This window comes from Penicillium hordei, assembly GCF_028827395.1.
Source record: "Penicillium hordei strain IBT 12815 chromosome Unknown utg000002l_segment0_segment0, whole genome shotgun sequence".
Taxonomy (NCBI): Eukaryota; Fungi; Ascomycota; class Eurotiomycetes; order Eurotiales; family Aspergillaceae; genus Penicillium; species Penicillium hordei.
In genome coordinates this window covers 2,496,180-2,516,866 of record NW_026623143.1, presented here as the reverse complement: position 1 = coordinate 2,516,866, position 20,687 = coordinate 2,496,180, and the positions used below count along the sequence as shown (strand labels likewise).

General features: G+C 47.4%; 7 protein-coding genes across 7 annotated transcripts; 5 read left to right on the top strand and 2 right to left on the bottom strand.

Annotated features, from left to right (window-relative positions):
• Positions 1-1,430: 1,430 nt before the first annotated feature.
• Positions 1,431-2,285, top strand: N7537_004249 (MBL fold metallo-hydrolase; the record flags this gene model as incomplete). The annotated part of the gene is made up of 1 exon (XM_056895306.1): positions 1,431-2,285. The coding sequence occupies one exon, from the start codon at positions 1,431-1,433 to the stop codon at positions 2,283-2,285; it is 855 nt and encodes a 284-aa protein (XP_056755054.1).
• Positions 2,286-2,863: 578 nt separating this feature from the next.
• N7537_004248 (ankyrin repeat domain-containing protein) lies at positions 2,864-3,821 on the top strand (the record flags this gene model as incomplete). Its single annotated transcript, XM_056895305.1, has 2 exons — positions 2,864-2,919; positions 3,122-3,821. 2 exons carry the CDS (start codon positions 2,864-2,866, stop codon positions 3,819-3,821), a joined length of 756 nt encoding a protein of 251 aa, XP_056755053.1.
• Positions 3,822-6,811: 2,990 nt separating this feature from the next.
• Positions 6,812-8,446, top strand: gfsA (glycosyltransferase family 31 protein; the record flags this gene model as incomplete). The annotated part of the gene is made up of 1 exon (XM_056895304.1): positions 6,812-8,446. One exon carries the CDS (start codon positions 6,812-6,814, stop codon positions 8,444-8,446), a length of 1,635 nt encoding a protein of 544 aa, XP_056755052.1.
• A 2,240-nt stretch (positions 8,447-10,686) lies between these two features.
• Positions 10,687-11,791, top strand: N7537_004246 (Transcription factor MADS-box; the record flags this gene model as incomplete). The annotated part of the gene is made up of 3 exons (XM_056895303.1): positions 10,687-10,911; positions 11,019-11,153; positions 11,211-11,791. The coding sequence occupies 3 exons, from the start codon at positions 10,687-10,689 to the stop codon at positions 11,481-11,483; spliced, it is 633 nt and encodes a 210-aa protein (XP_056755051.1). The 3' UTR covers positions 11,484-11,791.
• Positions 11,792-13,188: 1,397 nt separating this feature from the next.
• N7537_004245 (uncharacterized protein) lies at positions 13,189-15,183 on the bottom strand (the record flags this gene model as incomplete). The annotated part of the gene is made up of 3 exons (XM_056895302.1): positions 13,189-14,790; positions 14,850-15,080; positions 15,142-15,183. The coding sequence occupies 3 exons, from the start codon at positions 15,181-15,183 to the stop codon at positions 13,189-13,191; spliced, it is 1,875 nt and encodes a 624-aa protein (XP_056755050.1).
• Positions 15,184-15,452: 269 nt separating this feature from the next.
• On the top strand, positions 15,453-16,268 carry N7537_004244 (H(+)-transporting V1 sector ATPase subunit E; the record flags this gene model as incomplete). Its single annotated transcript, XM_056895301.1, has 3 exons — positions 15,453-15,485; positions 15,550-16,061; positions 16,118-16,268. 3 exons carry the CDS (start codon positions 15,453-15,455, stop codon positions 16,266-16,268), a joined length of 696 nt encoding a protein of 231 aa, XP_056755049.1.
• Positions 16,269-16,674: 406 nt separating this feature from the next.
• On the bottom strand, positions 16,675-19,038 carry N7537_004243 (uncharacterized protein; the record flags this gene model as incomplete). The annotated part of the gene is made up of 7 exons (XM_056895300.1): positions 16,675-17,382; positions 17,432-17,591; positions 17,643-17,721; positions 17,776-17,902; positions 17,958-18,010; positions 18,064-18,168; positions 18,222-19,038. The coding sequence occupies 7 exons, from the start codon at positions 19,036-19,038 to the stop codon at positions 16,675-16,677; spliced, it is 2,049 nt and encodes a 682-aa protein (XP_056755048.1).
• Positions 19,039-20,687: the final 1,649 nt, after the last annotated feature.

Below are 20,687 nucleotides of genomic sequence, written 5' to 3'. Positions count from 1 at the left end.
GCTAAAAATAATTCACACTATGTTGATGATTCATATATGATGATTCATAGTTCAGCCTTGAACGGTGTTTGGTATGTCGGGGAACCCGGGGACCGAGTGGGTGCCGATCCTGCATGTAACCAATTAGAGACAGGTCATCATTGCCCGGATTTTTATACCCCGGGGCTATCATGAGCTTAATCATCATTAGAATGCCAGGGAGATTTGGTAGCTTCAATATCAGTACCTTCAACATAACAAGTAATCAAGGAGGGGTTTATGATTACCATGGCATTAACCAAACATTAAGGCCCCAGGGTAAAATGTAAGAGACGGTCAAGCTGCCCTCGCAATGTAGCCTTTGCAGTTCCGGAGACTTATTGATCTGATTATTCATACCACCCAGGTTAGTGATGATAATTCGATTTCCTCCTCTGATCATTCATTTGACCTAGTTCCACATTTATTGCATTAAGGGCCCGGTGGGCTGCCCAGGCCAAAGAAAGCCCACCGGCCCACTCACGTATGGCCTCGACAGCATCCCCAATATCTCTCACAAAACCAGCGGATTCTCCCGTGTACTAGCAAGTTCAAACTTCCATGATTATTAGACACTAAATCTTATGTAGGCCTTTTAAAATATAGCCTACTAGATACCTAATCTCTACTCTAGGTATTATTTTGTATAATTATATGTTTTTTTTAGAATTCCAGAATACTCAGCTAGATTAGAGGATTTGCAGCCCTTTTTTCAGTTATGGTTTCAGTAAAACACATGTTATCCAACATCCTATCACTTAGAAGGGTTATTCGTCCTAAAATCTTTAAAGCACCAACTTAATAATATGTTTTAGCTAGCCATAAACAATGTGAATCACGAAACAATCTAAATAAAGATATTTTAAGTTCTTCCGCAAGATATAAGATATCTAACATTTTCATTAATCTTTTCAGGCACATGGACTACCGAAACCTCTCCAATTCGAGTATGCCTGGCTGACATTGAAATGCTCGTCAATAAGTCAAGTTGTTGCCGAGGGATGACAGCAAGTATCGATGATTTGAAACACTCGTGGGATCCATTATTACGCGGTGGGATTGGGTGGGATTGGGTGGGATGAATTGTGAAATATTGGGATGATGACTGTGAAAGATGAGCCTTGGAGCGCTGTATTTCAAACCTATTGTTGATGCGAAGGCTTTATATTGATGTTTTACATTGCTCTCCACTGTTCATTTATCATCAAGGATGTACTTGAAGGAGTTGACACATATGTGACGGTTTGTCATGTCCTCCATGGTGGGATCAAGAATGGGTCCAGGAATGGCAAACTATATAAGTCTCCAAAAACACTGCTGTTCTACATTTTACATCACCATTTTCCAGTTATTCATTGTATCAATTCAATCTCTCTAAGTAAACAAAAACCCCCCATCAATCAAACGGCGTTATGTCCACATTCAAAGGCAATGTTTCCATCACCCACATCACGACTGCCACGGCGATCATCAACATTGACGGTGTGCGGTTCCTCACCGATCCTGTATTCTGTCCTGCGGGCTCTGAATACATCTACGACGGCTGGTCCAAGGCCTCCAACCTTGTGGAGTTCGGCTTCAAGGGTCAGCCTCCAGCAACGACTCTACGCAGCTTCGAAGGGCCAGCCCTCGAATTGCACGACATCCCACCCATCGATGCGGTCTTGCTGAGCCACGAAGACCACATCGACAATCTCGATCCTCTGGGCCGCCAGTTACTCGACGGCCGCCATGTCTTCACCACACCTGATGGCGCGCACAACCTCCAGCCACGCCCTGGCGTCATCGGCCTTCGCCCTTGGCAAACCGTCTCCGCAAGACTTGGAGGCAAAGACTTCCGCATTACCGGCACCCCATGCAAGCACTTCCCCGGTGGAGAGGTGACGGGATTCATTGTCGAGTGCGACACCTTCGGCATTAACGAGGCCGGTCTACCCAATGTGGTGTACTTCTCTGGAGATACCGTGTGGATCGATGAGTTGGCGCAGATCAAGAACAAGTGGCATGTTTCCGTTGCAGTCTTGAATCTAGGAAATGCGCTTTTCGAGCACCCTAACGGTATTCTGCAAATTACTCTCGATGGTAAGCAAGCTGCTCATTTGATGCGCGTGCTAAATGTTGATCGAATGGTTCCTATCCACTTTGAGTCATGGGAACATTTCACTGAGCATAAAGCGGATCTGGCGGTGGTCTTTGACGAGGAAAAGGTGTCGCATAAGGTTTGCTGGCTTAATCCTGGCGAGGAAATCCCGGTGGTGGTGGGCTGAGTGTGAAGGTGGATGTTCTTTGCAGCATCAAGTATGACCAATCAAAGATTACATACATATGTATGTAGGAAAAAAGTCCATTATCTGCTTGACGACTTTGTTTGGTAGCTCCAGGCCCATCATGGAGATAGCACCTGTAGTAGGTTGTTCGCTCCTTCTTTTTCTCTCCTTACTTTTTCTCCACGGAGATCATTCATTGTGCATCACTACCTTTCCGAAGATCAATGCGCCTATTTAACAACCAGGATGCCGATCAATGCGCCAAAGGGTCGACTGCTATGATGAAGAGTCATGGAAGACTTGCGAAGTGATGGTGTCTTTGACCGCCGTTCTTTTTCCTCGATAGTTATTATATAGTATTCATTGAAATTTCGCTCTCGTTTATATATCAAGTATCTCAATGATTAAAAATAAATTCTCTCAAATTACAACTTCCATCGGCAAGCTACTGCTTGAACACAGGGATTAAGATGGCCAGCCTTGGCAGCTTTTAGCCCCTCCAATTTCAATATCTGCTAATTTTATCCTGTCACTTCCGTTTCAATTCGACAGCTCGCAGTCGTGGCTTTCATAATATCATGGCTCTCCTTGGCTTGCCAAACGAAATCCTGATAGCCATTGTAGACCATTTGAGGTAATTGAATGACATCAATGCTTTTGCCCAAACAAATCATCGTTGCTATGCCGTGCTCAACCAGCAACTCTATATCTATGCTACTATAAAGGCCGACAAACTTGGGTTCCTCTGGGCCGTGGAAAACGAGCGATCGAAAACCGTGCAGAACTTTCTCGAGGTGGGCGCTATCACTGGCTCTGACGCTGCGAATACTATGCAGACTGGAGTATGGTCATGCTAGAGAGTACGCACTTCTGCCGTCGCACATCGTTGACTGGGCGGACGGCTACACAATTCGTCACCAAAACAGATGGCGATACAACCGGTACCCTGGTGACTGGGATGGCGGTGAGTCTCACGATTGCGAAAATGTAGTGGAATGGCTCCTAGAAGGGGAATCGAAGGTGGATTCTAGAGACTCTCTTGGTCGCACTGTGCTGCATCAAGCAGCATTCCAGAACTGTGAGCGGACAATCAGACTCCTCCTCAATCGAGGAGCTGACCCCATGTCGAGAGATTCATTTGGTCAAACTCCACTTCACATGGCATGTGCTCCTTTCTGTGACGTTGCCGAAGATGCGTTTGAGATCCTGCTTGAAGCCGGCTCTGATCCTGATTCGAAAGACAGCAACGGTGAAACGCCTCTACATATGGCTGCACGAGCCGGATTTTCATGGGGAGTCCATATGCTGGCGGCGGGTGGCCTGACGGATTTTATTGCAAAGAATAATGATGGCAATACAGCATTGCACCTAGCAGTGCTGAGTGGGCCTGAAGAGATGGCCGATGAAACGATCAAGGAGTTACGTAAAGCCGGCATGGATTCCAGCTTGGTAAACAACGATGGTCAAAGTGCTCTGGATCTAGCGCGGGAACTAGGCGAGGAAGAAACAGTGACTGTTATCTTGCGAGTTATCTGAAGAATCAGATGAAACCGAATCCTCGTACAGGCCAATTTATACCTAGGTACCTTCTAGAAAGCCTTGGATGTGGGCCGTTCTGAGCTTAGAAGTAACTTATTGGCCACGAACATTCTATTTTACAATTATAGAACATTGGAAGAACTATGCTATTCAGGTGGCAAAATTCCCAGGCACTTGAGGATTCAGTAGGTTCCAGTGGCGGTAAGATACATATATTGTGATGATGAGCATTGTGCTCGGAAATGAGTCTAGACGTGACCCAGGGATCTCGAATATTTAGATGGATGGTAGAAGGTCCCTTCTACTTTGTATACATATAATATGAAGGAAAATATCAGAGGCGTATTACCAAACCCAATATGGCAAAACTCGACGCAAAAAAAAAGCACTAAATGCTCTTTTTACAGCACAGACTATGGTAAGACCCTTGGGCACAGAATCCCCCTTTTTGACGCTGTGACAGCAACGCCAAGACGACCATTCAAGCTTAAAATGCTATCGAAATGACCGGTATATTTTGCATTATGTAAGCAGTTGTTTCGTGCAACCACATTGTGTTAGTTATGCCCCAGGGGATTCGTAAGTGCTGACATGGCTTTTTTAATCTGATACACTGGGCACACATGTAAAGAGGTATGATAGGAGTACCTAGGTTCCCCTTGGAGGCTTGTATAAGCAACCCTGACAAGACGCGTGCCCTTATTAGTACGTAACTATTCGTACCGTAGTAAATGCCATGGCTATAGGCCTAGACAGAAGTGGATGATTCTCCACAGTTCAGGTACCTTCACTATTGTACGGAGTACGTCGATGTACCAAGTACTCCCGTATATACATTGATGTACTCCGCACATTGTAACTGAGACAGTGTATAGTCTCCGGGAACCTTCAATCAAATTCATATATCCCCCGTACATTATATAATATACATCATATATAGAATGATGAAACAAGATCAAAACAGAGATTACCGAGAGACCATTTTAAATGTTGTCGATCCCGGCCCACCTGGCTGTGAGGAAATCCATGGGCGAGGAAATGCTATCGCCACTTAAAATACGTGACCCGATAAGCTTCATTTCAGGGTCCCCTTTTTTTTCTCCACAGGAACTTCTCGTCTGATGTAAAGATATCTGTGCAAATTGCGGAGCAGCCTCGAGTTATAGGAATGTCTCATGAAATGTTGTAGATTAGTTGAATATCCACCTGTACATTACATATTACATATGGGATACCAATCCCGGCATTACAGATGGTAGGACGTCGTCAATAAGGACGCGTGTCGGTGGGGGGGCGTTGGCCTCATTTGCCCCTCCGGCTAATTTTGACTGGTTGACGCGGCTGGGTGCCAGGGCGATCGTCTTTGATCATTTCCGCTCTCTTTGCCTCTAAGAGCACAATTGTTGTACATCTGTCCTTTCCGTTATGGTTATGTTGATACTGGCTACTCCGTACGGAGTCTCCGTACTCTATCCAGGGTCATCGTTCATAACTAGTGCTCCGTACAACTTTTTACCCAAACCTTTTCCAAGGTCCCACACTTTACTTGATGGCCCAAGCGCCAACTTGATAACAGTGACGTGATCTCCTGTTGTATGTACGTTATTATATTCACATCATGATGGGATCTCGGGATGGGAACGGATGTTTTTGGTCGCTTATATTGTCCGAGATTGCTAAGTGGTTGAGGCTCAGACAGGCGCAGTCAGCTAGGTGCAGTTAGCCAGGTGCAATACGCCGACGAATTCGGATACATAACATATCTATACATAGTAATATCTATATGCAGATACAAGTACGGAGTACTCAGTTATTCCGTACAACATACAGATAGAAACGCTAGGGAGAGGGTAATCGGGGTTATAACTAGACTGATTTTCTGGCCTATCATACCATTCATTTATGCCCAAACAGCGGATCGGCATCTTCACGCGAGCCTGCATCCAAATATGTGTCGCTGCAAACGGTCTTCTCGATCTTGAAGATACTTGAAACATGCTTATTTTAGAGTACCAAGGGCCAGATGACCATTTCTGACGTGGACAACCACACCTGTGCCCGGGTTAGACAAAAACATTATTGTTGTGCTCGAGACAGGGAAAAGGGAAACGGGAAAAAAAAAACACCAATGCCGATCATCAGTTTCATGGCGGAGTATTCCACTAAATCTGGGAGGGGATGAGCACCCCCCAGCCAAGAGCATTCCTTTTTTCGTCATGATCAACACTTAAAGTCAACAGGTAAGATGAAGCAAAGGGAAACAAAGGATAAGCCATATTTCATTTGAGATGGTCCTGTCGAAGACCCCCGTTCCTGCATCCCAACTTGGCATCAACACCGCAACCGGGGGATGAATACCAAGATGCAATATTTATCCAGCTACAATATGTTCTGATATCACTGAAGACAGCATATCAAATGAAAACCGGTGGTGCGAACGTCAATTATGTACGCATGTACATCGATGTAGAAAACGGATAGAAAAAAGAAGTAAAAAGAAGTTTAAAAAAAGGGCCTAAATGATATATTACGGTAATACCCATACACAGCTAACCCTGTCCTGTTAATTGCTTCGGCGGTCTCCCTTTTTCTTTCCTCCTACAACACCTTCACGACACAATACTCCAAGCTCTCATCGACTTTTCACTCGGACTGGGCACATCGTCCAGCCGCGTTAGTCTTGCCTCTATATTCTCTTCCAACCCTCATACCTTCCCCCTTGACAAACGCTCCCCCCTTTAGACCGTGTCGCAGGTCCCGACGCTGCCAGCCTCTCGTTGAAATATCTCGGCACTTTATTTGCCTGTCACTCTTTAATCCACTCTTGGAACACTCGTTTATTTGACTCTTCCCTCAAGTTGGAATTGGGTCTTGCTACCGGCTTTTGCTGCACGCTATTTCCGGGAAACGACACCTCACACGCCGAACCCGTAACTTTTAATTCCAGGGTTCATCTACCCCGATTTCGTCTCGCTTCTTCTATTTACATGTTTGAAAAGTCATCATTTAACACTGGGAAAGCCAAAATGCCGCTATTTCGGATCAAGACGGTATTTCCGTTGGTCGCTCTAGTGACCATCGGAATATTCTTCTTTTGCATGGAACGCTACGACCGCTCAGCTTTCCTTCGTTTCAAGCACCCAATTGATCGGGCCTCCTTCGGTGGAAACAAACATCCTCAAGCACAAACGCCGGCACAATCTGATTCGCAGCAGCCGACTAGCAACACCTGTGAGGCTGATCCGAAATTGGCCGCCCCCCTACCCTTCCCTGAATGGCTCCCACGCAAGAACTACACTCGCGCTTATTTCCGTCCTCGTCATGTGAACCCTCGCACCGAATTCCACACTTTAGAGGAAATCGAAAAGCCTGTGCTCCCGCCTATGGTTGTCATGGAGCGCGGTATGGTCGTGTCTCCCGAGAACAAGCCGGAAAACTTTGTCTGCCCTGAGATCATCGATGTCGATGTGGCCGCCGATGACGATGTCGAGGAGACATCCAAGCTTCTGTTTGGTCTAGCCACTACCGTCGACCGTCTGGACCGCCTACTCCCCTCCCTGCTTTACTCCTACGGAAACACCAAGGCCGGTTTGATTGTTCTGGTCCCTGAGTCTGACGACGACCTGGAGAAGCAAGAGACCTACTTCCGCAACCGCGGTCTGGACTTGACTCTCAAGGCCTCTCCCCTCGACTTCACTGCCCGTTACTTCGGTATGGTCGAGGCATTCACCGAACACATTCGCAAGCACCGTCCGCACACTACCTGGGTTGGATTCAGTGACGACGATACCTTCTTCCTATCGCTCCCCACTATCGCCGAGGAGCTGAAGCTCTTTGATGAGAGCAAGAAGCACTACATTGGATCTTTGTCTGAGGCCAGCTGGCAGGTGGATACTTTCGGCCACATTGCTTTCGGTGGTGCCGGTGTGTTTGTCTCGAAGCCTCTTTTGGATGTCCTGATGAAGCACTATGACGAGTGCCAGTCCTGGGGCGAGCAGCCCGGTGACCAGAAGCTTGGCCAGTGTATCCAGCGCTTCGGTGACACCCCCCTTACCCTGTGGCCTTCGCTCTACCAGATGGACATGGCAGACCCCGTGGACGGTGTTTACGAGTCCGGTCGCAAGATCGAATCCATGCACCACTGGAACAGCTGGTACAGCAAGGATGTGGTCAAGATGACCACCGTTGCTGCTGCCGCAGGCCGCAAGTCTGTTCTCCGTCGCTGGGTCTTTGATCAAGAGGAAACTGTGAACAGCGCTACTGGCGAGACTCTCCGTCATTTCTGGGTCATGACGAACGGCTACTCGCTGGTGAAGTACACATACGGCGAGCATGTGCCGGATGATGCTATCAACTTCGATGCTACCGAAAAGACCTGGCCCGAAGACCCCCGCGGCTATGAAGACCGCTTGGGTCCCCTGCGTCCCGCAGAGGAAGACGGTGTTGCTAAGGATCGGTGGTTGCTCCGCGATGCATTCGTGGTTGGTGAGAACGTGCACCAATTCTATGTTCGCGAAGAAGATGAGGGCCACAGCGTAATTGAAATCGTCTGGCTCGGTCCCAAGGGCGGCGGTGGCGGTGGTGTGAGTGACCATTATCTTCGCGGCACTTACCAGCAATAAAATTGCACTGCTACTACTTGAGGCTGGTCCTTGGGACTGTTGTTCGTACCTCTTCACTTCGTTGCACATGATTCGGCTCTTTATTTTCTAAAATATTACACATCATCCTTTTGCTCCTTTTTTTCCGACCTCACGACACCAGCCCAATATGATTACAAGTCGACCAACCCAACAGCCCCTTTTTTTTCCGGATGAGACTCGTGATCGTGACTTGCCCTCCGCGTCCTCCAGTTTCTGTTTCATTTATCCGGCGTTGCATTGGCGGAGTCCAGTACGGTTCAGGAACCTGGTGGCTTTGCATGCTCCCTCTATATCCTGAATCCTGACGGTGTATTCCAATTTTTGAAATGTTCAGTGGCTTTTTTTTTACCGTCTTCTTCCCAATCCTTGAACCCATGCAGGGCCCTGGCCGAGACTTGCCACGCCTAATCGGTTTGGCCTTTCTCTTATCTTTGCTTGTTTCCTTCTTTTTTTTTTTCTCCATGTCTTCCGTGCTCTTAAGTGCGCTTTGGAGAAAAGCCACTTTTTGCCCTATGCCTTGCATACTTTTTGTAAAAATAGACTTGACAGCAGATCCATTTTGGGGTCTCCGTTGGTGATTAGCGTTGAACTTTTGTTCGTTATGTGAAGAATATGATCAGTTTTCGTGAATTCGGTGTTGTGTAGGGTATTCTGTAGCTATTCCATATGCAGGAAGGAATCCTGGATGGACTGTACTGCATCGGGTCTAGGGCTTCTCGGATCGGCCCGTTGATCGGCTTTGGTTGCTTATTGTTGCTATGTGGGCTTGGTGGGATGCGTTATTTTCTTTACACAAACAGTCCACGGCGGTCGATTTTTGCACTCGAGCTCCCGATGTAATAGGGAACTTAAGGAACCCCCGTCACCATTTGGTAACTCCGCGTGGTAGCCACCTGAGTGTGAGCGGCAATGAATGTTGTGACTCTATCTCTATGCTTCAACTAGTGAGAAGAAATGGTAGAATTGCACTTCGGAAATGTGGGAATAATAATAGGAGTAATAATAGAAGAAGCAGGGAACAAGCCCTGACTTGCTACAGACCTACTAACCGAGTCACTCTAATTGGTGTGAATCCTGGTAAATATATGGAGTACGTCTGTGAGACACCAAGATATGTCTAGATGCTCTACGAGTTCCATGCAAGGCATGCATGTGTATGTACGGAGTAAGGGGATGTAAGATACCTGGGGGTTATTGTGTCGAGACTGTGGCTTTCCTTGTACTTCATACTTTGCTGTGCAATGATGAATGTGAGGTTGGTTCTTGTGGTTGCAATCAGAAAGGAATGGGAATGGCTATAGGAAAGATAAGAGAGTGACGACAAGGGGGATGGCCTTTGGAGCTATTTACGAGATACTCTTGACTGCAGCCATGTGAGTATGTTGTGTACAGGGCCATTATTCCGTGCCCCAAAGCAGGTGCGACCCGCGCTTGTGTGATGCGAGCTCGGTTTTATTCTTATTTTTATATTCGACTTTGTAGATGTAACCTCGAAATAGGATGTTTCTATGATATATACAACATAGGGTCTTGATAGAAAATAAGGGATGATCATAGGCATGTTTAAAGATGGAGTAGCCAATCATATAGCGGCGGGAAATTCTGCCCCGTCAAAGCATGTAAGAGAGAATGGAGTACTAAGTATAGAAATGCACATTATATATAATTTTTATTTTATTTTTCCGTATTTCTTGAAATTAAAATCAAGAGAAATAACACAAGCCTGAGAAATCAGCAATATTCCTGGAATCGGCAACAAAGGGAAAGTCCAGACCAGAGGGGAAAAGGGCAAAAAAGGACGAACGGGGGGACCGAAGGTGGGACCAGCCAATGAGCGATCAAAGCCAAGAACCGTGTCTGGCCCAAAGGAGGCGAATACAACTCAATTACAAGTCAATACTGTCGTAAAGGTAGAAGTACTTTTTGACCGATATTAATTCTACTAGTATATGAAGTACCCTAACTTATCTCACCTTACAGACTGTACTAATACACCTTCTACACGTGATTTACGTAACAGACCGCCTGCCCATCGCAACTCGCACTTTGCCTTCTTCGCTCTCCCCCCCCATCGATTCCCCCATTCCCTTTCTCTCACATCCCATAAACGCGTTACTCGATTGGGTCATCTCTTGCTTTCCCCTTTCGGTATCCCCCCCTCAAGTCATAACTACCACCCCCCCAATATTAAAACTCTTTTGTTCTTCTTTATTGTCAATATGTCTGCGGTTCTAGACGAAAAGCTTTCTCCCGGTCATGATGACCTTCCCGGCAACGGCGCCGATGCCCGTGGCACCAAGCGCAACCGCATGAGCGCCGATGATGAAGATGATGATGATGACAAGCCCGGCCGTGAGCGTCGCAAGATCGAGATCAAGTTTATTCAGGATAAGTCGCGTCGGCATATTACTTTCTCCAAGCGGAAGGCCGGTATCATGAAGAAGGTGCGTCGCGTCCCGAGGCCCCCTCCGCATCAGTTTCCTGATCGAGGGTCCTTCCTCTTATCATTTGATCGATTGACACTTTTGCTAACCATAATGGTTTCATATAGGCTTATGAACTCTCTGTCTTGACTGGCACTCAAGTTCTCCTGCTGGTCGTCTCCGAAACCGGCCTTGTCTACACCTTTACTACCCCCAAACTTCAGCCGCTGGTCACCAAGGCCGAGGGCAAGAACCTGATTCAGGTAAGCTACGGTCTGCTTCAATGATTCTCTTTCATCCAACCATTAACACACTGACAGGCATGTCTGAACGCTCCCGACCCAGCCGCCAGTGAGAATGGTGTCGACGCCCCCGATGTCGCCCCCGAGGCCCCCGAAGATGTGGCTCACAACAACGTCAACGCGCCCCAGGGGAATATGCGTCCTGGTATTCACCCTGGCTACATGACCAACGAGCAACAGCAGCAGATGGCGTACTACCAGAACCTCCAGCAGCAGCAACAGCAGGCTGGTGGTCAGTACCCCATGCCGGTCGGCGGTCGCATGCCACCCCAGCACCAACCCACTGCTTAAATGGCTTAAATTATGATCTGATCTGTGGGGTCCTTCTTACTCAAGGTCCCCGATGCTGCGTCTTCTTCTCTGTTCTTTCCTCCCTGCGCCTCGATCTCGCGTTCATTTGATACCCGTCTCCCTCTGCCGATCCATCATCCCACTCTTCCCTCGGAAATGGTCGCGCTGTATCTGCATGCGCCATTCTCCAGGGCACTCTCGTGAGACTATTTGTAAATTGTCAAGCACCGCGCTGGAATCCCCTTCCGGTCTCTCTTTGATGATACTGGATCTGGTTTTTTTCCTTTTGATGTTGCTTTCTATCTCGGAAAAAAAAGGAGAACCCCGATTTGTTGAGAACTATGGCTTTCCAATAACCCCCAAAAAAAACTTACCCAAAAAAAATGACCGTCACAAACGAAACCAACTTCAAGAAAAGAGAAAGAGAGCGCAAGCAGGCAAATCTGGGCTTCATCACTAATTTGGCTTTTGTTTTCCCCCCTCTACCTAGACAATGGCGGAGGATGGAGGTGTTCGTGGTGCATTGAAACTCTTCGGCGAAGTGGCTTTTCCTCTGTAGTCTTTTTTTGCTTTTTTAGTCTTTTAACTATTTCCTTGGCCACTGATTATGTTATTTTCCTCATTGTCTAATCTCAAACTGTGTGTTAATTGTTTCTGTTGATTCCACGCCGTGGGGGTCTGTCTTGGTTATGACGGATTCTCAATGCCATTTGATTCGCCGCTATGGCTCTGGCTGGGTTACATTATGTATGGTATGGAGCAATCGGATTCTGTTCCTTCGGACTGTCTTGTTGCCTGTAGTCGTGATGGTCTATGAGTAGTAGACTTGGGTTCTGAACTATATCCACGTACCTACTTAGTGCATGAGATCCTACTACGATGTACAGCTTGAGGGGACAGCAAATCCACTAACAAGGCATATTCTCGCTTTCTGTGTATTTATTAAGCTATGTAGTCTCGAAGCACGTTTCTCTAGACGTTCGAGATATTCAAAGTCCAGCTTGAACAATCTGGAAATGTTAGGGTTACTAAACGATTTATCAGATATATGTTCCTAACTTTCCACGTTCAATGATATTCAATTTATTTTTATATTCTGCACGACTACTAGTACCTTATTCTAAATGTGACTGGTTTACTTCCAAACTGAAGAGATGTATACCTTGGCATGCATGGAGAGAGCGTAAGTTCGCTGACCTGCATATCAGAGGTCAATGCCACACTAAATGAACTTTCGGCAGACACTGACTGTTTGCTTAGGGCTTTTGTATTATTATCATAACGGAGTACATACTCCAGGGCTAGGTAGTTGGGTAATTAATATTTCCTATGGTGTGTAGTTGAGATTATATATAGAGCATGGGTACATTATATCAAGGTCTTGTATTCATTCGTGCAGAGCTATATAATCGATCGAGTGGTATCATATCATAGTATCTTGACAGTAGATCGCAGGACACAAAAGGGAGATTGGGATTGGTCGTTTCTCGACCGGGAGCTAGGAGCGACGGAAGCAACACGAGTGGGTTGCGCGTGGTATGTCCAAGGAAGAGAGACTACTGTACATGGGCATTGACAAGGCGAGAAGCAAAGAAAAATCTTGAGTGGCAGTGTCCTGCGGGTAGGGAATTGACGGGTCGGAGCAAATTTAGGTGTTATGTGGAGGTCGTTGGGGAAAGAGTATAGGAAAGAGTATGTAAAAGTGTCATGGGGATGACGATGGCTGAAGGGTGTCAGACTCAGGAACCGGGTTTCCCTGTGTATAACGCGTTCGTGGAAGGCGGATGTTAGAGTGTGGGAGTAGGGACGAGGAAGAGCCATCTTCCGGGTCAATCTCAACTTGACCGCCCGCCCGCGGGCTGCTCCATCGAGAGAGATATTGTCTCCCAAACATCCAGGCATCTGCCAGAGCCTTCCTTGAGCCCAACAGAAGACTAAACCTGGTGCCAGACGCATGAAGGGCAGGGACGTCGTCCTGCCAGTGGTTATCATCGCCATCATCTTGGATGGTTCCGTACCCACCGACTTCTTGGTTAGACGACGATGTAAACGGATCTTCCGTCGCCCGCCGTTTACGATGGGCGGCGGATAACCCACCCTGAGCTGCTGAGGTGCGACGCCATGGGTTCTCATGCAGTGATCCCTGGACTCGGCGAGATACCCTTTCGCGATCATGTGCCGTAGCGCCGATCGTCGAGTGTCGTGTCAAACCCCGCAACGGACCGTTTAAAGTTGCGCTGCCACTGACGCTGCGTAGGCGATCTTTCGATGATCGTCTCTGTCCCTCAGTGGACTCATAGTCCGAATCATCGAGTTCAGCCCAAATGGATGCGGGATTTAGATCGGCAGAGTCACGATCAAAATGTAAATCGGGTGGTAAGCTTGGAGCTCTTCCCCGCTGATATGAAAGATGTCGAGTATGGGTCTTCGGGTTCAGAAGTGGCGCGCATTCTCCAATCAGTGGTTCCTCATCCTGGCCATGCAGCAACCCAGATGATGTCGGAGAGTGCTCCTCCACGATTGCCATACCCGGCCCAAGTCCAGTCTGCGTGGAACCCACGGTGGTGACAGCGGCGTGAGTATCAATATCCTCAAGTCGCCAGGACAGGCACAAAACACCACCCAGGAGAACCATTGTTCCTAGAGCGATGAGACCGGCGTGGAAGCCCGCCAGTTGAGACACTTGCCGGAAGTAGATCAGGCCGTCCATGATGGCAATGATGTTGTAGATGCAGAACACAAAAGGATATAGCACACTAGTACTACACAGCTTTAGCCCACGATGAAGATAGAACAGCTGTGTGAGCGCTAGGAAGATCATCCCTAGTAGAATAACCCATGATTGCCAACGATTGAACTGGTTCACACGGTCTACCACTGTGCGCACGAGAAGCTCCACTGCCGACTTTGCTAGTAAAAGAGAGTGAGCGGACAATATCCCACTGACAAATCCATAACTCATGCCCCGGATCAACCTCATTCGGCTTTGCAGTCGCAGCAAATGTGGCGAAAAATGACCGGAGGCCGAGGGTTTCGCGCGCGAGGACGGCAGGAAGCGTTCCAGCATTTTGATACCTACAAGTACCACAACAACAAGCAGGGTGGTGGTACCCATCCAGAGAAGAAAGGGTCGTCGCTGGAGGAGCTCCAGGAGCTGATCTAATGTATGTGCGGGTTCCCCGATGGCGCCGAAGGTCGCAATCAACAACGCGCCGATGCAGACGAGAATCGTGCCTGCAAGAGAATATCGGGTAAAGGGTTCACCGAGGATGAGGGTCGCAAATATAGTATTGAACACTAGCCCGGACTATTCGGCATTCCTATCAGCAACTGATCTCCGCCGTGCATGGAGGGGGAACTACTGACCGCTTGGAGCGCCGAGAGAACTGGTAGTGGGAGTGTGGTGATTTGGATAGTACTCCCAACAATATTAGAAATCACAAACATCCCCATACCTACTTGCCATCGTCGGCGCTTGTAAGGGGGTCTGCGCACATCGTAGGGGTGTTTCTCGTCCTCGAGCAAATGGGACTTGCGCTGAAGCGTCAGCCCGATAGCCTGAAGGCTAGTTGAGATCAGGCCAACGATGACACCAACCTGATGTCTGCATTAGTTTTTGATCTTGTCTTGCAGTATATCGTGATTTCCATGATCTTACCGCAACACTTCCCTCCGGCGACAAGTCACCTAGATTGCCCATGTTGTGTATCGTGCATTGGTAGGGTCGAAGGACCGTTGGGAGAGGCGCATCAAGTGGAAGAAACTACCGGAGTAAATAAGCCATAACTCAGATAAAACAATAGGGAATGACAGGATCACGCTGAAATGGTAAGTTGTCGAGGGGAGTGCGGAGGATCTGGATGCGGAACGCCAAGGCAACGCAATCCGAGCTTAGTTGGACACAACATCCTTTCCCTCTTCCCCACGTCATTCCGCCCCCAGCAAGCTATACAGCACTGAACCGCCAAAATGTCACAAAGCCATGCTCTTTCAGATGATCAGGTATGTTCGCCGTTTACTCTAGGTCTTGGGAAGGTTGAGTTGGACTGATGGCCATCGAATCCAGGTCGCGGGCGAGCTCCGCAAGATGACCGCCTTCATCAAGCAGGAAGCCCTTGAGAAGGCCCGAGAGATCCAGTTGAAGGCCGACGAAGAATTTGCGATCGAAAAGTCCAAGCTGGTGCGCCAGGAAACTGCGGCTATCGATACCCTCTACGAGAAGAAGTTCAAGCAGGCCGCCATGTCCCAGCAGATCACCCGGTCCACACTCGCCAACAAGACCCGACTCCGCGTGCTCGGTGGCCGTCAGGAGCTGCTCGATGAGCTGTTCCAGAATGCCCGTGAGAAGGTTTCCAAGGTGGCTGCCGACGATGAGAAGAAGTACCAGGCCATGCTCAAGGGGCTGGTCCTCGAGGGCCTGTATTATCTGAACGAGGATAACGTTGCAATTCGCTCGCGGAAGAAGGACTTCGATGTTACCAAGAAGGCTATTGAGGAAGCGACTAAGGAGTACAAGGATAATGTTGGCTCGGAGGTGACCGTGACCTTGGACGAGTCGGAGCCGTTGCCAGAGGGATCGTGAGTTTATTCACTCCCCCTCCCAGTATACGCCAAGGAGACTAACTAGGTTGCAGTGCTGGTGGTGTGTTTATTGTCGGCGGGCAAGGCAAGATCGAGATCAACAACACTTTTGAGGAGCGTCTGCGCCTGCTGGAAATTGATGCTCTCCCTGCAGTCCGAGAGACGCTCTTCGGCAAGAACCAGAACCGGAAATTCTACGACTAAGTGTGTCTTACTTGTTCTATCTTGGGTTTCACGTTTGCGACTGCTGTATTTCGTGTGTTATAGTTCGGGTAATCTTTGCCTCTCTTGGCCATCTTCATAGACAGAGGGGGTTTCTTTGCACATTTAAACTCTGATCTGGAATATGATCGAACTCTTTTAGCGATCATTTTCATTCCATGTTCTTGAATCCTGTTCTTGAATCCTGGCTACACTGGTATTCTGTAAAAAAAAAAAAAAAACGCTCGGTGGAATAATGTCGCTCCTGAGGGCATGTTCGTAAGGGTCGTAAGTCATAGTGGTTGGTAGTAGAGGGGAAAGCTGGGTATTTCAACATCTCGACCCATTCGTACAGTACTTCTGTTTCTTCAGGTAAACGAAGATCTTAGGACTGAAACAGCTAATGTGGTCAGGATACTTGATCATGCGCGCGTATGGGAATCTCTGTGCCACCATTATCCGCGTCGCCTGGCGCCGCAGACGGATTCGTTTCTTGCCTGGATTCGGGATTTTGCTTTCCAGCAGCAACCGCAGCAAAGTTGCTGAAATGGCTCCGAATATTACCGTCTCTCCCCCTTACATGTGACTCGAAAATGGTGGTTTTCGGTGGTGGCTTCGACCGAACTGAATAGACAATCCGGTAATGCAAGGCCTCGAGTTCACTTTTTGCCACCGTCCGTGTCACATGCGATGCACCGGAATCCTGAATAGAGCAGAATATCATCTTGATTTGAGCTGCCAGCCTGTCGATGGCGAAGTCGTAGTCTTTCTCGGCTTGAGTACTGCTGAAATTTAAATCCAGCGCAGACGAATCAATCGCGACGTTGAGAAGAGAAGTGAGCGAGGTTAATTCCCTCCAGTCGTAGTCAGCTATACCCTTGAATCGCTTGACTTGGAAACGCTTATCGCGGAGCAGTAACAGTGTGATACGTTTGATATCAAGCAACTTTTCAGGGGGCTCGGTGAGAGGACTAGGTCTCTGTAGCAGAAATGCAACGGCCAGGCGACATCGTATCAGTGCAAACCATGGAGATGTGGGCAAGATATGATGCACAATTTGACTCTGGATGCAAACATCGTGTACTGTGGCGTGGAAAGTGGCGCAGACTCGTCGCAACTGGTATCGTTAGCTTCGGACGTGATAAAACATATAGAAGAATACTCACCGAATCTTCGCCACTGGTTTCATGGAAGTTCTCAGGATCCAACACAGCGTTGATGGTCCACTGGAGCTCTGAAGATACCATAGCATCTGCTGTTAATGAAACATCAAGAGTAAGACGTAGCAGCATGAGCACTACATGCTCTTGAGTGTCTTCTGCCAATCTACAAATTTGTAAGCCTTGCATTGTCAAAGTTTGGGGAGTGAAAACTTACAAGCCAGCAGTTTCTCTGAGTAATCGCAGGACTGAAACAAAGGCACTGCGGTCTTTCAACGCAGAGTCCGGAGTAATATCTGACAGCGTTTGTTAGCAAAACACGGGGCCAAAGCAAGACAGTCAAATCATACATCGGGAAGGAACTGGTATAACCTTCTCGGAAGGATCCAAAGCCTGGCTCCGAGCACCTAATCGAGAGAAAAGGTCATTGATATCGACTGGACGGATGAGTAACTTTAGGCGCTTCACATCCATATTCTTATATTCAGTTAGTAAATAACAAAGGAAGTTTGATACAAGAGCATTTACAAACCTTAATGATTCGGTAATAAGCATTGCTCAACTCATCTCGACGTTCATAGGGTACTGGAAGATATGTCAGCTTCGTGTCAATGGGTAAAAGATGATATAAGACATACTGGAACGAAATATCCACAGAACGAATTCGTCCGGCAAAAGTCCTTTGGACAAAGCCATCTGAATAAATTCGCCCGACATGAATTGGCGCTCGCGAGTGTCGGATTCTGCAAATCGGTCAGCACGAATAAAATGAAACAATGAGTTGCTTGAAGCATACCTCTTAATATATCCATACTCGTCCCAGGTGCGAACAGATCCTGTGGAAATTGGGGGGCCGGCGGCAATGTTTGTGTGCAATCAAAAAATGGCCAGGCGCGGCCGTGGTCAAGAGCATCGGTTCTTCTAATAGCACCTATTAGACGTTGACCCCCAACGCCGTCTTCATTCTGGCCAAGCGCCGATATCAACATCGTTTCATTCAGGGCGGTACCGGACGGGTCGCTTGAGGGCTCCTTGCTGTCCGATTGCTTCTGCACATAATTGGCTCTCGCCCGAGCGACGCTGGCTTCAACTTCGTTATCATCCACTGCATCGTGAACAAGAGAGTCAATGTTGTGTTTGTATTTCTTTGGCGATGATACCTTGGTAAATTTGGCCGGTGTGAACTCGTCCTTCTTGGACTTTGGAGCGAAAAGATTCTTTGGGTCCTCCAATGAGCATATCGAGTCTGTGTCTTCTCCATCAGAGCTAATGACCACCTCCCTGCCATCCTTCATGATGCGCTGAGATCCGTTGAGGCTCTCGTTCAAAGACGAGAGCCCGGTGGCCGAGTCAATGCTTTGGAAACTTTGATGCACCGTGGAGGGCTGAATGAAGGTATCCTGAGTTGACAGATATAGCGCCGCGTTCAAGTGGGCTTCAGCATCTTGTTCAGATTCTGGTGATATCTGATCGAATACAAAAGAAGAGGGGGGTTCGGTGAGGGGTGAAGGTTCGGTTGTGAGTTCATCGCTTTCATTCTTCTCAGGTGTTCTGTCCGAATTGACAGTAGTAAATGCAGGCCTATTAAACCATAGATCCTTTATCGTCCGCATGATGGGGGATGTCGAGGATTTTTCTTTAAAAAGAAAGAGGCATATCGCGTCGCCGAACGCGCCGATTCGGCGCGATGTCACATGAGCGTTGCTGACTCATCTAGTTTTCTTTGTTTCCCAGGAAGTTGCCTAGGTGGAACCTGGATGGGGCAATAAACATTCCCTGAGACCGGAACTCATAGATCAAATTTAGATTGAATTGATATGTACTTTGTACATTGGGAGTACATACTTCGTACTACCTAAAACATATTTAACTACAAAATATGTTATATGCTATATTGTATACTGTAGATCTGACAGCCACATTTCTGGTGGCGTCGATCTGCGGGCTGATCCGGTCTACTGTTCATTAATGTATCACTCCGTTCTCCGTACTCCATTTCATCCATGAATACTCCGTACTCCATACTAATTGTCAGAGGATAAATCTCATTTGATCAATTAATCTTGCGATGGAAGTCGCTGATTCTTTGCGATTTTTTCATTTTAGTAGGGTAAAAAACCCCAATTAAGTTTAACCAAAGCGATTATACGCTACATTGGGCCCACTAGTATAGTTCGTGGTCGGGCTAACGACATCTAAGATTGTATGTTTTATACTATTGTATCAGCAAACTATTCGAATGTTGCACTGTATACAAAGTGCTATATGTGCTTTTGCTTTAGGCCCTTGCCTTGAGATCTGTACCTTGAGCTTTTGAGTAACACACCTGTCAGACATGGGCATTTTGTTAGGCTACTCCATAGAAAGGGGGAACGAGTCCCGGGCAACCCGCAAACCCTACTCCATACGAGGACGATGATCATCGGGCCAGGTTCAGGAGTATTCTCCTGAAGCCAAGATTTTTTTTTTTTCCTTTTTTCTTTTCTGCCAAGAAACAAGGAGCCAGGATGCATGCTCTTGCGACATAAAAAATTAAAAATTAATACACGCGACATAAAAAAACGGGTCCAATGAGATTTTGACCCATATGGATATGAGCTTTGGGAATTTGGCAGATGCTACCTAGAACATACCTATCAGGGAGAAAAATAAGAAAGCTGACTCAGGTGGACCGGGAAGCTCGTGCCGTGTCGGTGGTTTCAGGATCGATGCTCCGACCCCGAATTCTGGGTCCTCTGATATCATTAGGGAAGTTAGAAAAAAAGGAAATCCCATTGTGCGCGTATTGTAGAATATGACCATATATATATTTATTACACATACCAAGATAGAAAACTCATTTATACAAGAATACGGGATATTTACATAGATATCACAGATATACAGTAGAAAACTTGCAAAATGACAAAAGGCCAGCTGTTAAATTAATACTTGATAGTGGGGGCGAAGAAACAACAGCTGTGGGCCAATAACCGTTACTCCAGAGTCTGCTACGGAGTACGGATCAAACGGATACCGAGGACTTCTTTGTAGTGAAGAACTGGGGGAACATCCAGATTCCGTACGGGAGGTAATCCCACGTTAAGCCTAGTTGTAAGCGATCATAATGCTGACAGTGGCAGTACCCCTCTGCTCTGCGCACTAGTGAAAGTCCGAAATAAATCAGAATTCATTTTACTACCAGTACTCCGTATCGTTTATCAAGGATATCAATACTCCATGCTCCGTACTATGTATATCAATTTTTTCCGTCCCAGAGTTC